Source organism: Balaenoptera borealis, assembly GCF_965194805.1.
Source record: "Balaenoptera borealis genome assembly, chromosome: X".
In the NCBI taxonomy this organism is placed as follows: Eukaryota; Metazoa; Chordata; class Mammalia; order Artiodactyla; family Balaenopteridae; genus Balaenoptera; species Balaenoptera borealis.
Genome location: NC_138881.1, coordinates 42,388,486 through 42,405,515, shown reverse-complemented (window position 1 = coordinate 42,405,515; position 17,030 = coordinate 42,388,486). Strand labels below are relative to the sequence as shown.

Sequence of the window (17,030 nt, the reverse complement as noted above, 5' to 3'; positions counted from 1 at the left end):
GAAGTAACTGTGTGCCGAGGCGTGACTCTATGTGAAAGGCGGTGAGGGTGTGAGATTGATCGTGAGGGTGAGAGAGCATGGTGGTGTGTGTCCGAAACAGTGGTAGAGACTGTAGATTGGTAACCAGGTGTGTGAAAAAGAGAAAACTATGGAAAGCTGTGATTGCGCATGTTCGTTTGTGAAGCCATGTGTTGAGAGAGTGGAAGTTGTAACTGCAAACTTGACATTGTGCCTATGTGAGAAATCGTGGCTGGGTGGCAGAAAACCACCGTAAGACTGAATGAGTGATTAAGGTACTATACGAGAAACTGGTGGTGTGTGTGAAATAACGTTTATGAGAAGGAAGTGGGGACTGCGCATCAGTCACTGTTGAACAGGCTGATGGTGAGCAAAACAGACTGAGTAACCAAAACAACATGTGAGAGCCTGTACGAGCACGAAAGTGCCATAGAGATCGTCAGGGACCGTGCGTAGGTAAGGAACTTCACTGTAAGTGAGCAGGTGACTCAGTGTTTGGGAGATGGCTTGTGTGTGAAACTGTTAACGCAAGGCTGTTGGATCAACTAAAGTAATGGGAGCGTATGTGTGAGAGGTCGATGGTATGAGAGAAAATGGCTGTGAGGCCGGATGGGTGCCTGAGACGTAAGATAGCAGAATACGCAACTGTGTGTATGAAAACCGTTCCTGTGAGACTAAACTAGCAAAGACTGTGTGAGAGACTGAGAAAATGTGGCCGCGACTGGAAGAGCGTGAGAGGCTGTAATTTGTGTGTGTGTGTGTGTGTGTGTGTGTGTGTGTGTGTGTGTACTTCAGCCTAGTGGCAGATTGATTTGCAGTTACTACTCCAGTCTAGCCCACAGGTTCAGGGACTCTGAAAGTGTAAGAGAAAATGACGGTGAGACTGAGTGAGTGAAAGTGAGCTAGAGACCACCTCACTGTGAGTGAGAGGCGATGAGTAAAAAAGAAGGAAGTCAGTGCCGCCTGAGAGAAAACTGATGACTGAGCAGCGTGTGAGAGTGTGAAACGTTTCATGAGAGACTAAACCGGAGACTACATGCTGGTGAAAAACAGAAAATGAAACAGAGTAAATGAGACACAGAGACCATGCGATCAGTGTGTGTGAGAAACCGCTGAGGCTGTAATTGTGTCTGAGGGTACATGATACGCTGGCTGGATGCAGCAGATGATGGTGTAAACGACTAAGATGGGCCATGAGAGGCTGTGTGTGTGAGACTTACTGAGAGCCTAGTAACATTGGTGAATTAGTGATGACAGGATGTCAGAGGCTGAGTGAGGGCAAGTGACCGTGACACTGATTGGGTGACTGAGAGTGTCTGAGAAAACGAGTGACTGAGAGTGTCTGAGAAACTGTGGGTCTGTGTAAAACTGCAAGAGACTTTATTAAAGGCTGTAGAGCAAGGACTGGGCATGTTGGAAGCTGCTTGCAAAGAAATGTGAGACTAGGCGACTAAGACGGTGTCTGAGACTCTGTGCGATTGTGTATGCGTGTGAAACTCTTAGCATAGTGACTCTGGGTGTGCAGAATGGGTGCGAGTGTGAAGAGGTGGGAGAAAGAGTGATTGTGGGTGTGGGTGTGTGCACGAGAAACTTCCAGAGAGACCACTGGTGGCTAAAATCACTAACCATTTGTGTATGTGAGAAAATGACGGCCCGAGTGAACGGTGGAAACATCCTATCAAAAGGCGTGACTCTGTGGATGTGCAAAACTGACCCGTGAGGGTAACTGTGGTCTTGGCCGAAGGAGACCATAGTAAGACTGGGGGCCAATGACAGTAAACAACTCCCTGAGTGGCTGAGAGAGGCTGTGCATTTGAGTATGTATGTGAGCTTGTTCGTAAGAGACTATAGTAGAGGCTAAATTCAGAAGTGTGTGTGTAAATATGTAAAAAAAAGAAAAAGAGAAAATGAGGCTGAATTCGTGTGTGAGAACCCATGGATGGAATGTGCCAGGCCTAGAGGAAGGCCCTCTTCCATCTGTCCTCTTCCTCCTCAGGCCCCTGGGCTGGCTTCTCCCAGTTCTCCAAAACGTGAAATGCTGGAGTTCGCCGGGGCTTTGCCTGGGCTTCCCTTCCCTCTTCTCACGAGCCAAGCCCTCCCCAGGTGGTCTGGTCCAGTCCCGGCACTTGAGACACTACATCTCCCTGCCGTGATGCTCGCATTTTTACCTCCAATCCAGATTATTCCTCTTCACGCTTATCAGAATCTCTAAAGCTCTATTTATTGCATTTATTTATTCATTCAGCAGAGGTTTATTGAGCACCTACTGTTTGCTGGTGCCCATCCAGGACCTCCAGACACAGCAGTTAACACACCAGACACAAATCCCTGCCTTTGTGGAGCTGGCATTTTAGTGAGGACAACAGACAAACAAATACATCATATTAGGTGGTGTTGCAGTGATTACATGAGATAAGACTCAATCTTTGTTTAAATAAGAAATCTGCAGTCATTTTATTGCCCAAATGTGTAGCAGAAGATGAAAGTGGTGACAATCCCCTTCCCAGGGAAATCCAGTGAGTAGGTATACAGTTTAGGAACAAAGGAAGTATCGATTATAACATTATTACCAGGGCAACAGGTGATTAGATAAAGCAGCCAACCAGAATTACAGGTTTCTTGGGGAGTTTGTTTTCATAGGCTAACAGCACTGATGTCTGAAGTCCTAGAAGCATAACAAAACCCCTTTGTTCAAAGCACACTTTCAAAGACAGGCTTGTGTTAATCAGGAAACAGTACATCTGTAACGGATACGAATGTCAACACACCTTATCACCCATAAAGCAAGACCAGTATTCTTGAGAAAGTTCTGTTTTAATGCCTGGCCAAATCGAATCCTTCAACCTTGTTTTAATTTGCAGAATGGTGTTCCTCCTTGGATGCAGGGGAAATGAGACATTGCCTTCCTAATTCTTAGACTCCTTTTTGTTAATTAAAAAGATTCCTGTTTTTAAAGCAGGCTCTGGAGTTTCACTCATTAGGACTTATTTTAAAAAAACAAAAAAGGCTCTGTGGAGCATGGAAAATGGGCTGCATTGGAATTAATTAATTAAGATAAGGGTTACGAAGAATAGTTTTTCTACATGAGATCCACAAAGAAAAGTAAAGGGTCAGGAACTAGAATGATGGATCTTAAAGTGTGGTCCCCGACCAGCAGGATCAGTGTCACCTGGGACGTTGTTAGAAATTCACATTCTTGAGCCCCACCCCGGACCTACAGAATCAGAAACTGGGGTGGGGCCTGGCAATCTGGATTCAACAAACCTTCCAGATGATTCTGATGCACATATAGGTTTGAGAGCCACTGGGCTAGAGAATGAGAGGTGCCCTACAAAAAGCTGAGGAAGGCTTCTGTGAGGGAGGTGACATTTATTGTCTGCCTCTTTTAGAGCGTAAGTCCCTTGAGGGCCAGGATTTTGGGCTGTCTTGTTGTCTGTTCCAGCCAATGCCCAGAACGGCTGGCACCCAATAGTTGCTCAGTAGATGATGAATCAGTGTATTTAACAAACAGCGCCTGCTGTATGCCAGGCACTGGGCTAAGGACTTTTAAAAATCTTAACTCCCAATCTTCGCAACACGCCCTATGATGTAGGCTGTGTGTGGGGTGGGGAGGGGTGGCAGGTATTACCTACCCAAGATACTTGATGGAACATGGCCAAGCCAACCACCCCCTTCCTCGGGCCCTGAGGTTGTCCCCAGCTGGCCCCTGGGGCAGTGGATATCCCCAGTTCAGTCCTTCTGAATTCTCCTCCCCATACTCTTGCCACTTCCCCTTCTCACTTCCCTTGTGCTGACCTCCCCTCCACATTGCTGACCACAATGAACCTCACTTTTAGGAAAGAGGAGGGTGGTGGTGAAGTCAGGATGGAGGATGAAGTAATTACCCCGATGCCCGCTCCACCCCACGAGGAGGGACACGCTGAGCATGCCATGCTCACTTCACCCTTGTTCAACACCCCTGTGAGTTTGGCCCTGTCATTGTGGTAGAGGGCGTGCATTTTACAGGTGGAGAAACTGAGGCTCAGAGAGAGGTTCAAGTGACTTGCTCAAGGTCACACAGCGAGGGAGTTCAATCTTGCTTCCAACTTCCAGGCTCCACTTCCCCCTCAGTAAGAATTTGTCCAAAGAGCATTGATTGAGTGCCACTGGGCTGCTGGGCGGGGCCTAGGGTGTTGGGGACACAGTGACAAACAAAACAGGACCGAGAGTGAGGCAGGAAGTAGGGAGGGGAGAGGAGAGGAGGAAGCTCAGGGACAGAGGTTGCAAGGGAGAGGTCGGAGCTGAAGAGACCTGCATGATACCCTCCCCTCCCCGCCATCCCCCATCACCACCGCTGCCCTTCACCCTCCTAGTTCCTCCTGCTCCTGGTTCCTCTTTCCCACTGACTCTAGGAGCAGATCAGCCCACATAAAGTCGGGCCTCCTTTCTGGCGGGGCTGCAGGGGTGCAGTGCTCAGCATGCCCCCCCGAGTGCAGGCCCACCGGTTACTGCTGCTACTGCTGCCGCTGCCGCTGCTCACCCTGCCAGCCACAGGTGAGTGGGTGGGGGCCCGGCTGGCCCCCAGGGGTGCCTGGGCCCCCCCCCCACCCCTGACCGTGCTCCCCCGCCCTGTTCCAGGCTCAGACCCTGTACTCTGCTTCACCCAGTATGAGGAATCCACGGGCAAGTGCAAGGGCCTCCTTGGGGGAGGTGTCAGCACGGAAGACTGCTGTCTCAATGCTGACTACGCCTTCCAGGAGCCCGGCAGCAAGCTCTGTATGGCGTGCAGGTTAGGGGGAGCCTGGGGTTTGAGGGGAGGCAGAAAGGACTGTCTGCGGGGCGACCCAGAACTTGGGCTCTGGCCTTCTCTGAGATTCTCAAGCATGGCTCCAAGGCCCTGATCGTGACCATGGCTCCAGGTCTCTCAGCCTCAGCTCTGTTGACATTTGGGGCCAGAAAATTCTTTGTTGTGAGGGCTGACCTGTGCGTTGCAGGACGTGTTGTAGCATCCCTGGCCTCCCACTAGATGCCAGTAGCAACTTGCAACAACTAAAATGTCTCCAGACCGGTAAAAATCATCCCGAGTTGAGAACTGCCATGGCTTACATGTATTGAGCGCTTCCTGCATACCAGAAGCATTGTGGGTGGGGTGCAGCTCAGGTATTTCTGAAGGTAGCTCAAGTCCCCAGATGGTGATGACAGCTCATATGGAGCACTTACTGTATACAGACACATTGCTGGAGGGGGAGAGTTTGGGCAATTCTGAGGGCAGCTGCAGGTCCCTAATTATAATGACACTTCATATTCATTGAGCACTTCCGGCATACCAGATGCATTGCAGAGGTTGGGGGTAGCCAGAGGATTTCTGAGGGTATCTCTAGTCTCCTAATCGTGATGCCAGCTTACGTGTACTGAGCCCTCTCTGTATGTCAGACGTATTTTCTAACTCTTTACTATATATATCCCAGATACACCATGGGGATGGGGCGCTTGGGGATTTTTGAAGGCAGCTCTGGGTCCCTAGTTGTCAACAGGTCCCACCTGTTTAGCATTATGCCATGCAGGGGCTTGGATCTGGGGTATTTCTGATGGGGTCTCTGAGCTCATTGGGATGATGGCTCCTATTTATTATGCACTTCCTGTTTGCCCGCTACCGTGCATGGCTGTGGCCTGGTAGGCTTCTGACAGCAGTTCTGGGCCCCCAGTCCTTGCACTTGTTTACTGCGTGCCTGGCACTGTCCTTGGGGGACTTCAAAGGGTAACTCCAGGTTCCTGATCATGAAGGTAAATGATATTTAAGTATTTGTTGTGTGCCCATCTCCTCCCCAACATCACTAAGAGGTAGATACTCTCATCACTCCATTCCACATACATTTATCCCACACCCCTGTCTGTGCCTACCCACACTCTGTGGTCCCATACACCATCCTTGTCAGAGCGTGCCAGGATGGGACATGTGCTTCTCTCTGCAGGCTCCCACAATGGTCACCGTGGTCCGAGTGGGCCCCCTGCTCAGTGACCTGCACGGAGGGCTCCCAGCTGCGGCACCGGCGCTGCATAGGCTTCGGCGGGCAATGCCCCGAGAAGGTGGAGCCTGGGACCCTCCAGTGGCAGCTGCAGGCGTGTGAGGACAAGCCGTGCTGTCCTGGTGAGGAGGAGCAGCAAGGCGGGCGAGCACCGTCAGTTACCCGGCACTGGGAACTATCAGGGCAGAAGCCCTGAGGGTGGGAGTGTGCTTCATGTTTGTGAGGTGTCGAGGAGGAGGCCGGCGTGGCTGGAGGAGAGTGGTGGGAGGTGAGGTCAGAGGGGGACTGATCCCTGTGGGCCACAGTGAGGATGTTGGCTTTTATTCTGACTGATGTAGTGATGGCGGAAAAACATGATCTGACCTGGGTTGTGACAGATCCCTCTCGCTGTCAGAACGACAGACTGTATGTGGTGAGTAGTGAAGCAAAGGGACCACTGTGAAGGCTACTGCAATAGTCCAGATGAGCAATGGTGGTGGGCCAGGTGTGGCAGAAACAATGGGCACAGGATTAGCTGATGTGGGATACATGAGGAAGCCTGGACCCCTGAATGACACCACCACCTCCATCTTGTCCCCCTCTTTTCTCTCCCACAGAGATGGGTGGCTGGTCCAACTGGGGGCCCTGGGCATCTTGCTCTGTCACCTGCTCTAAAGGGACCCGGATTCGTCGTCGAGCATGTGATCGCCCCACCCCCAAGTGTGGGGGCCACTGCCCAGGAGAGGCACAGGAGTCAGAGGCCTGTGACACCAAACAGGTCTGCCCCAGTGAGTGAGGGCAACCACAGAGCAATGATGTGGGCACCCAGGGTGGGTCTGGGGGTTACAGCAGGGAACTTCCAGGGTGGGAGGACTGCAGCATGCATGACCACACTTGGCATCTCCCCACCCCCACCCCATCACAGCACACGGGGCCTGGGCTGCTTGGGGCCCCTGGGGCCCCTGCTCAGGCACCTGCCACGGTGGACCCAAGGCATCTGAGGAGAGACGAAGCCGCACATGCTCTGCACCTGAGCCCTCCACGCAGCCTCCTGGGAATCCCTGCCCAGGGTCATCCTCTGAGCAGCGGGCCTGCACCGGCCTGCCACCCTGCCCAGGTACTCGGGGATGAGGCCTCTGACACTCTGCTCTTGATTTAGGCACAGATGCTCTGCCATTTCAAGGGACAGCGATCTGAGACCATGTGACCATGGAGCTCTTCGTTTGGGAGCAGCCTGTCTCAAGGGTCTAGGGGCTGAGGGGGGAGATTGAGGTGCCCTTTCTCCCCACTCCTGTCCTCCCCAACAGTGGCTGGTGGCTGGGGGCCATGGGGCGCTGTGAGCCCCTGCCCTGTGACCTGCGGCCTGGGTCAGACTCGGGAACAACGGACATGTGATCGCCCTGTGCCCCAGCACGGGGGCCCCTTCTGTGTCGGTGATGCCACCCGGACCCACATCTGCAACACGGCCGTGCACTGCCCCGGTCAGTACCCCAAGATGCACCATTTCCATGCCTAAGCCCCCCACCCATCTCTGCTGCCCAGTCCCCGCTGTTAATGCCTTGTTCCTGCCTCTGATTCCTCCATTCCTGGCTCCGATGCCTTGGTTCCAACTCTGATCCCCCTTTCCCACATCTGATCATTCCCACCCCCTCTCCCAGCCCCCATTCCTTCCTCTGAACCCCCTTGCTGGCTCCTTTCTTTGGTGCAAGCCCAGCTGCCCCTGTCTCTGCAGTGAACGGAGAGTGGGAGCTCTGGGGGGAGTGGAGTACCTGCATCCGCCGGAGCATAAAACACATCAGCTGCCAGGAGATCCCAGGCCAGCAGACCCGCTCCAGGCTCTGCAAGGGCCGCAAGTTTGACGGACAGCGATGTAGCGGGGAACAACAGGATATCCGGCACTGCTACAACATCCAGCGCTGCCTCTGTGAGTGCCCCCAGAGACCATGCTGTGAGGGTGCGGCAGCCGGTGCAGGGACAGGGGCTTTCTGACTCTCTGCCGCAGACCGCATGTCCCTGCAGCCTCTCTCTCACCACCCCACCAAGACCTCTAATTCTGACTCAGGAACCCTTCCCCTCATGGCAGGGAAAGGCTCCTGGTCGGAGTGGAGTACCTGGGGGCTGTGCATGCCCCCGTGTGGACCCAACCCCATCCGCACCCGCCAGCGCCTCTGCAAGGCCACGCTCCCCAAATTCTCGTGAGTGAGGGGGCAGTGTGCCTTGGAAGGGGTCATGATATTGATATGTCAGCAGTCAGGGTGGGAGAGTTGGCCACCCCCAACCAGGGCTTCCACCACTGGGTCCAAGGTGCCTGTCTGGCCGAGTGCCATCTCGCAGCTGTAGGAAGAGGGGAGAAACTAAAGAAGAAGCTGAGAAAGAGGATGTTGAGGGGAGAATCAGTAGCCTCCGTGCCCTTCAGTGACTCATTCAGTCACTCAGCCATTCTCCCATCCACTCCGTCCTTCCTGTGTCCATGTGCTCTGGCCCCTCAGTTACCCAAGCTTTTGACTTGCTCGTTTAGTCACTCATGCCTCCATTCACTTTCTCATTCCCTCAGTCACCCGTGCCCCAAAGCACTCTAAGGCCTTTTTGGCAAAACAGTTGCAGACACACAGAACCCAGATCCCATGGATTCCCCCACGGGATCCAGGTCCGCTGGGCCCTGACAGAAGGCATCTGAGAAATGGTTGGTGTGTGGAAAAGGGACTGCCACCTCAATCTGGGTCCAGGAAGCTGATTGGGCCTCCCCTGGCAGGAGGGGGTTGGGGAAGGCTTTCCCACCATGTAAACTGTGTGAGCAGAGTCCCGGACACAGGTGATCAGCCGCCCGAAGTGTTTCCAGGTGGCCAGGGTGGCCCAGGTGTTGGAGAGGGTTAAAACACTCACTTACCCCTTCCTTATTTCCACATGCATCAAACTACTAGATTAAGTGGCCTCTTCCCAACTCATGGAAAGCCTGCCATCTGGTCTCTGGGTGTGGGGTGTAGAGTGGGTCCAGAAGATGAGTTAGGGGTGTTGAATGGAGGCATGAAGGACTTGACAGAGGGAGGGAATGAATGGAGAAAGGACTGATTGAGAGAATCGGAATGGGAGTGAGTGGAGAGCTTGCCTAGTGGGACAAATAACCCAGGCAAAGACCATTTTGGACATGGGGCTTTGAATAAAGTGGAAGTGAGAACTAGAGATTGACTTGGGGGCAGGGATTTGCACCTAACAACAAGGCTTGAATGCCAGGGCAAGGCATTTGGGTTTTTTCCAGTGGGCAATGGGGAAATAAATAAAAGGTTTTAGAGGTGAGAGAAGGTAGCTCATATCAACAAATAATTACCAGCATTCATTGAGCACTTACTGTGTACCCAACATGACTCTGAGCACTTTACCTGAATCAACTCATTTATCCTCACTCAGCCCAGTGAGGTGGGTATTACTAGTATTCCCATTTTTCAGATGAAGAAAACTGGGGTACAGGGGAGATAAAGAAATTGCCCAACATCTCACAGCTTAAAAAAAAATAGTGTTGGGCACACAGTAGGCACTCAATAAGAGTTTGTTGAATGCATTCTTGCCTTCCCTGAGCTTCTCGCCTTCATCCCCCACCCCTAACGCACCAGGCCCACCGTTACCATGGTCGAAGGTCAGGGTGAGAAGAATGTGACCTTCTGGGGGAAACCGTCGGCACTGTGCGATGTGCTGCAAGGGCAGAAGGTGGTGGTGGAGGAGAAACGGCCATGTCTACAGGTGCCTCCCTGCAAAGAACCCTGAGGATGAGAAGCTCTAACATCTCTCTCTTCCACTCTGACCCCCTGACCTCTCAGACTTCAATAAACCAGCCTCTTCCCCAGGAGTGGGGCCATGGCATCTTCTAGGCCAAAGAGCGCAGCACAGGCAAAGTCGCAGTGGCCTGTGGTGGAAAACAGTATTTTCCACCGTGGCCACGGTGTGACAGGAGTGAAGGCGAGTGTCCGTCCCTGGTCCCTGCTGTAGCCCTGATGTCTGCCCCCCTTCTCCGCAGTGCCCCGGGTCACCCAGCACGTCCCTCTGCAGAGTCCCGATTTACGAATTATGGGCTTCCTGATTGGCTACCCTCCCTGGCAGGCACTTTCTGATTGGCCGGAGTGCTTGTTTTCCATCTCCCCGCTCCTAAAGCTCCCTCCGCTGGCGGATTCCGCGTCATCCGGCAATGAGGCCTGGCAGGGGTTGGCGCCCCACGGAGCGAACACCTGCACCCACCCACTCCCAACAGCCCAGCTCCAACGCTGCAATTATCGGAGACAAATAGCTCCCGCGAGGCGGGGGGCGGGCTGAGGAAGTGCCTACGAGGTGCTTTGAGCCGGGACAGGGGCAAAGAGAAGCTAGAGTCAGCATCTGCCAGGAGGAGCCCCCAAGACACTCAGACACATTCCTTTAGCGTTTGTTCATTCATTCAACACTTATTAGCATCTACTGTATACTAGAGCTAAGTCTGGGCATCGGGTGGAGGAGGGCTGGTAGAAGGGGAGGACATCTAAGCAAGGGAACAGACTAGAAAGGGTGATCCTTTCATTCGAACATTTTATTCAACACTTACCAACGCCTACTGTATACTAACAATAGCGCTGGACATCATGGGGGATGGGGAAGAAGAGTCAGAGCCATATGTGTCTCCACAGTGAAGGGAACAAACCCAGGCTGTGTGCCTGGTAGTGTTTTAAGACTTTCCATAGCATGAATTCATTTAATCCACAATGAACATATGAGGTCAATATTATTATCCTCATTTTACCAAGGAGGAAACAGGCACAGATAGGTAGTGGGCTGGACATTTTTGAAACACCATGTCAGGAGCAGAGTTTAGGACTTTGTCCTGTGAGTGGAGGGGCACCTCTGTGTGGGAGGCTTCCGTTGGGAAATCTGTGACACCTGGAGTCTGTCAGGGCGCTCACTTCTCTGGGTCGATTTTCCCTTGTGTAAAATGGGTCAATTGATGGATTGGGGTGAAGATGAAATCGATGGATATTCGGTTATCTTGGAAGGAATGAGCCTAAGTGAGGGGTTCCGGTGCTACTGCCAGGGTATGAGAAAAATATGGGTTTATAAGAAAGTGGAAATTTGGCTCTATGTGTGCGTTATGAGGCACATATCTCTGTGAATGTGTGATATGCAGACCTATGGGTCTGTGCAGGAATTAAGGATGTATTGAGTGTATGTGGAGTGCGTGTGAAGTTACAACCGTGTGCATATAACAGTGTGTAAGTTATAGGAATGTGGGTGTGTGTGCATGCTCAAAGTGGCATGAATATGTATGTGTGAGTTATAAACATGGGTACAATACTGATTACGAACATATGTCAAGTGTGTGTGATTCAGAGTCATTGCTCACCAATGCACAACAAAGAAACACATTCTTGGAGCCCCTTCTGTATGTGCCTTCCTGCTGGAGAAGATGAAGCCAGTACAGAGGAGCCTTACCTCTGCCTCAGGGAGTTGAGACACTCCTGGGGTGGGGGTCGGGGGAATCTTCGTTCTTCTGCAAAACAGTCTACCAAAAAATTAATTTCTGGAAAATGAGCCACCTGGAGAAAGGGAATGACACTGGGGGACATGAGTACTAGGAACCTGGCAATGGGGCTACTGGGAAGAGGCAGACTGGAGACAGATTCCTAAGGAGCCCAACTTCTCACTCCCAGAGGAGCCAGAAAGATCTGTAGACCTGCAGCTGCTCCCATCCCCCAGAGAGGGCACCACGGGCCCAGCAGAGCTTGTTTGCTTGTGTTACTGAGCAAAAACTGGGGAGCACATACTTCAAAATGTTGGGAGATACCCAATTTCTGGAGAGTTCCCCATTTGGGGAACACTGGGATATGGGATGCCAGAGAGGGCATCCATGAGAGGGGGAAGGAATGGCCAAAGCAGAGGCCTGCAAGTGGGCTGAAGCTGGCTGCGATGGAGGAGGGAACAGAGATAGTGGACTGTGAGAGCCTAAGGGAAGAGGGGACTTCCTGGAGACCTAGGCCAAAGACGATCCTTGAGAGAGAGAAGGAAAGGACATTCCTGGCAGAAGTCACAGCACTCCCCCACCCCCACCCTTCTAGAGTTGGGTCGGGTGATGATTTTTACAGATGAGGAAGCCAAGTTTCAGAGGCTGTTAAGTCACTTTCTCAAGAACACAGTGGAGGCCCAGTTTGAACCCAGGCTCTCTGGCTCCAGACCTCACACCACGACCTTGTTTAAACAGGCCAAAGATTTAATGAATGAAGAATATACAAATGAATAACTGGATGATTCACTTGAAAATCCTGATGGCACAAGGAACTCCAAATCTGCCTACTTCTTGCCATATCTTCTTCCACCTCACTTGGTCCACCATTATCGCTCACGATGGCCCACAAGGCCCTGCTCCATCTGGTCCCTGCTAACCTCTCTGACCCCATCTCCTGCCACAATCTCCCTCACTCACTTTGTTCCAGCCACACTGACACCTCTTTCTGGCACATTCTTAAAAGAAAAAAAAAATGTATGGATCACAAAGTGAACATGACCCTCTGGGAATGAACTGGAGTTCGTGGATTCCATCTGTAAAATGGAAATCATATTACCCGCCCCATAGTACTGTAGTGAGGGTTGGGTACAATCAGTCAACAAATGATTATTTTTAAATGGATTTGTGTTTTCATTGTAGCCAGGATCTTACAGGGAGCTTCCACAGCCCACCTCTGCCCAACCTACAAGGATCATTTGCTCATGTGGCAAACACTATTTGGCACCTACAGTTTGCATACCCTAGGATGGGTCTGCCTCTGTCTGTGGAAAGTTCTTTGGTGCAGGGGAAGATGGCCTTGAGCACTGACGATGCCAGATGGTTATCGTGGTTTTTGACTGTGTCCAGGGCAAAGGGATGGGGACCTATAGGCCAAGTGTGTGTGTAGGGGGGTGAGGTGGGGAGGTGAACACACATCAAGGCTAGAGCTTCAGGAAATGCCTGTGTGGAGATCTAGGTTTGTCCATGATTGTCTGTGGGTGTGTTTTGTCTGGGTGTGCATGCTCATGTGAGTTTCCCTGGGTCTCCGTGTGTCCGAGTGGTGCCTGTGTGCGTGTGTAGGCGTATTTGCGTGCATGTATGCATGCATGCCCGTGAGTGTTACCCTGGGCTTATGTGTGTCTGTATAGATACCTAGATCGGTGTGTTCTCTCTCTGCACATGCCTCCGTATGTTTCCTTACTTGTGTGTGTGTCTATATTTCTCCACATACGTGGCATTCCCTGTGTGACTCCGGCCCCCACCCCCCCAGCGCAAGGGTATGTACTCCCCACAAGTGTCCACCTCCCCCTGTCTGATGCTGTCTACGCCACCCCCGCATCCATCTCTCTGCCTAGCTGAGCTTATGTGGACGTGGGAAACTGATCTCGCGGAGTACTGCGTGTGACCCCCAGCCCTCGCCGTGAGGGGGTTATTTCACTACTTTTGAGTCTCCGGGTGTTCCCATCCCCCCAAATGCCTCCTGTGGTGAATATCAACACTGGAAACCGAGTATCTGCGGAGGGTCCTGCGTGTGAGTGCGAGTGCGTGTGAAGACCAGGATGAGGCGGGGTGGGGGCTTGCCTGACGCACCCACCCGGACCCTCCGGACAAACACCCACCCCGCCCCCACTCCCCAAATTGCGCATCCCCAATCGGAGGCGGGGGAGGGGAGAGAGGATGCGGCGTGGCGCTTGCGCAATGACGCCTTCAGCACCGCGGACAGTGCCTTCGCCCCCGCCTGCCGGCGCGCGCCACCGCCACCCCAGCCCTGAAGGCGCGCTGACGTCACTCGCCGCTCCTCCGCAAACTCCCCTTCCCAGTCGCCTTGGTCGCGTCCGCGCCGCCACCGGCCCAGCCGGACTGCACCACGCGGGGCGCGAAAGAGGGGGTCACGGGCGCGACCATCCGCGCTGCGGCGGCGGCGGCGACTCAGCGCTGCCTCAGTCTGCAGCGGGCAGCGGAAGAGTCGCGTCGTGCCTGAGAGCACAGCTGTGCTCCTGGGCCCCGCGCGGTCCGCCCCCGCGGTCCTGACCAGACTGCTCCTAGGACGCCCTGCCTCGCGTCGCAGCCATGAACTACCTGCGGCGCCGCCTGTCGGACAGCAACTTCATGGCCAATCTGCCAAATGGGTACATGACAGACCTGCAGCGCCCGCAGCCGCCCCCGCCGCCGCCCGCTGCCCCCAGCCCGGGAGCCACGCCCGGTCCTGCGACCGCCACTGCTGAGAGGGCCTCATCGGCAGCCCCCGTGGCCTCTCCGGCTGCCCCTAGCCCCGGGTCCTCGGGGGGCGGTGGCTTCTTCTCGTCGCTGTCCAATGCGGTCAAGCAGACCACGGCGGCCGCGGCCGCCACCTTCAGCGAGCAAGTGGGCGGCGGCTCTGGGGGCGCAGGCCGTGGGGGCGCCGCCGCCAGGGTGCTGCTGGTAATCGACGAGCCCCACACCGACTGGTAAGCCACTGCTGCGGACGTCCCCCGGCGGTTCTGGGTCCCCAGATCGTTCCATCATGAGCAATTATCGAGCGCCGCTTGTGTGCCCTGTGCCTGGCCCCCTCGCCCAAACCCTTTTCCTTTAAATTATTATGCGGAGCGCTTCCTGTGTGCCCCGCCCTTGCCTCCTCCTTGCCCCTACCCAGACCTTCTAGATCCATACGGGGAGCAGTTATCAGGCGCCTGCTGTGTGCCTCCTTCCCAAAAGCCTTGACTTCAGTATATCCTGCGAGCAATCAAGAGCCTGATGTGCTCTGCACCCCCAACCCGTGCCCCAAAGGTCTTGTCCTCTAATGGATCTTGTGAGCATTTATCAAGTGCCTGGAGTGTGCCTCAGTGGGAGCCCTTCCTCAAGGCCTTTGGCTTACGTGAATTTTGTGAACATTCGTTGAGAGCTTGATATGTGTCTTGTCCCCCTCGGTCCTTGCCCTAAGGCCTTCTCTGATCTTGTGAGCATGTATCCAGAGTGCGCTATGTGCCCCCACCCCAGCCCTCACCTCAAAAACCTTTTAAACTATTCACTAAACATTGATTGAGTGCCTGCTATGTATCCCATCCCAGATTCTCGCCCAAAGCGTTGCCTTTAATGGATCCTGTGAGCCTTTATTGAATGCCTTCTTTGTGCCCCAACTCAGTCCCCCTCTCTAAGAGCCTATTTCTCCAAAGGATCTAGGAAGCATTTATTAAGTGCCTGGTGTATGCCCCACGCCCAAGCCCCTTCCTCAAACATATTTTCCTCAAATGAGTTCTATGAGCATTTTTGAGCCTTCTGTGTGGGGCTCATCTTCAGGCTCTCTGCTCCAAATCCTTTTCCTACAACGGATCTAGAAAGCATTCATTTGAGTGCCTCCCTTAACCCCTATTCTCAAGCTACTTCTTCAAAGACCTTTCCTTTGGTGGACCCACTTAGCATTTATCAACTGCCTGATCTAAAGGTGTGAGCCTTCTCTAAAGGCTCTTTCCTTCAGTGTATTCAGCAAGCATTTATTGAGTGCTTGCTGTTTACCTCACCCCAGACCCTTTTCCCAATACCTTTTCCTCCAGTGGCTTCAGTCTGTATATATTGATCACCATCTGCATGACCCAATCTTAGACCCTCTCCATAAAGGCCTTTGCCTCCAATTAATAGTGATCATATATCTGCACTTACTGCGTGCACCGTTTCAATCTTTCTTTCCAAAGACCTTTTAAAAAAAATCACTCCTGGAGCATTTGTGGCGCACCCACTGTGTGCCTGATTCTGTGCCTTCTCCATAAAAGCCTTTCCTCCCAAGAATGGAGAATCAAGCTTACATAAATCAAGTTACTGTATCCCCGTTCCCCTTCCCCCAAAGACTTTTCCTCCAATGGATCCAGTGACGATATGCCCATCTCTAGCCACCCCCCTTCCCCAAAGACCTTTTCTTTTAATGGATCCAGTGAGCATTTAGCCATTGTCTGCCGGGTGCTCGATTCTAAATCACCTTCCCCCGAAGGCCTTTTCCTCTAATAGCTCCTGTGAGCATTGATGGAGTGCCTTCTGTGTGTTCTATAGTCACACCTCCTCCCCAAAGTGCCTTTCTTCCAGTGGGCCCAGTGAGCACGTATGCAGTACCTGTCGTGCGTAGGAAGCAGATTCCCCTTCTTTACTCCTAGGATAACCTGTGCCAATCATAAAGCCTCTCCCCAGGGTCCTTTCCTTCAATAAATCTAGAACCAAATTTAGAAGGGTTACCCTTTTCCCACTCCCTTCAGTATCGCTAGGATTCCCTCTCCCAATCTTAAGTCTATACCCCAAAGGGCCTTTTTTCTATTTAAGCCAGTAAACACTTACTGAGCACCTACTATATAAGAGCCATTCTCAACTTCCTCTTGCCAAGCTTGGAAGTTCCTGCCCTTGTCTCAGGAGCTCTCTCTCCAGGGGTCTCTTTCAGCCTGAATTTATTGAGTACCAGCTCTTTACTGGTTAGTCACCCCTCTCCCCAGGAACCCTTACCCAGAAGCCTTTGTCTCTATTCAGAGCTCTCTCTATTTATTCATTCTACAGATATTTATTGCATACTTTCCATGTGTAAGAGTATGGGAGGCATTTATTAAGCACTACTATATACTAGGATGAACCCTCCTCAGTTCCCTTTCCTTCTAATCCCAACCACCAGCTGTATTCTCCATACTTTCTCCTCCACTCAGCCCCAACAATCTTTTAATGAACACTTACTGTATACTACTGAGAACCCCATATTCAGTGCCTCTTCTCCCCCTCCTGTAGCCCTAACTCCCCCTTCGACAATCTCCATCCTGCCTTTCACACGGCACAATCGAAAGCTCATGATGTGTACCTACTGTTTTCTGGCTAGGTTCCCTCCCCCACATAGCAGCCATCTTCCCAACTGCCCTTTTCCCCCAATTAATCCAAAAAGCATTTATCACTCTTTTACTGTGTCCTGTTCAAACAACGACATTCCCATCCCTGCAGCAGACTCCTCCACTCTCTTCTCCCTCAATCCATAAAGCATTTATTGAACACGTGTTGTAATTCCTTCACTAACACCCACTCACACAGATGCC

At 52.6% G+C, this 17,030-nt stretch overlaps 2 protein-coding genes and 1 pseudogene across 4 annotated transcripts in view; 2 read left to right on the top strand and 1 right to left on the bottom strand.

Moving 5' to 3' along the window:
• Positions 1-751, bottom strand: part of LOC309621113 (retinol dehydrogenase 12 pseudogene) — a 339,175-nt pseudogene extending 338,424 nt beyond the window's left edge. Inside the window, exon 1 of the transcript XR_014249879.1 lies at positions 741-751. The product of XR_014249879.1 is annotated as a retinol dehydrogenase 12 pseudogene (transcript). The remainder of the gene's footprint in view (positions 1-740) is intronic.
• On the top strand, positions 78-9,840 carry CFP (complement factor properdin). Its single transcript, XM_082378192.1, is given in 11 exon segments — positions 78-3,978; positions 4,410-4,551; positions 4,636-4,786; positions 5,970-6,145; positions 6,620-6,790; positions 6,928-7,119; positions 7,310-7,483; positions 7,735-7,926; positions 8,086-8,197; positions 9,611-9,755; positions 9,757-9,840. Coding segments are annotated over 11 exon segments (1,617 nt in total). The 5' UTR covers positions 78-3,837; the 3' UTR covers positions 9,778-9,840.
• Positions 9,841-13,926: 4,086 nt separating this feature from the next.
• SYN1 (synapsin I) overlaps positions 13,927-17,030 on the top strand; it is a 43,174-nt gene continuing 40,070 nt past the window's right edge. The window contains exon 1 of one of the 2 annotated variants that reach the window (XM_082378158.1): positions 13,927-14,444. In XM_082378158.1, coding sequence (XP_082234284.1) covers positions 14,068-14,444 — 377 coding nt within the window. In that variant the 5' untranslated portion in view covers positions 13,927-14,067. The remainder of the gene's footprint in view (positions 14,445-17,030) is intronic. The other variant, XM_082378157.1, reaches the window with a different exon arrangement.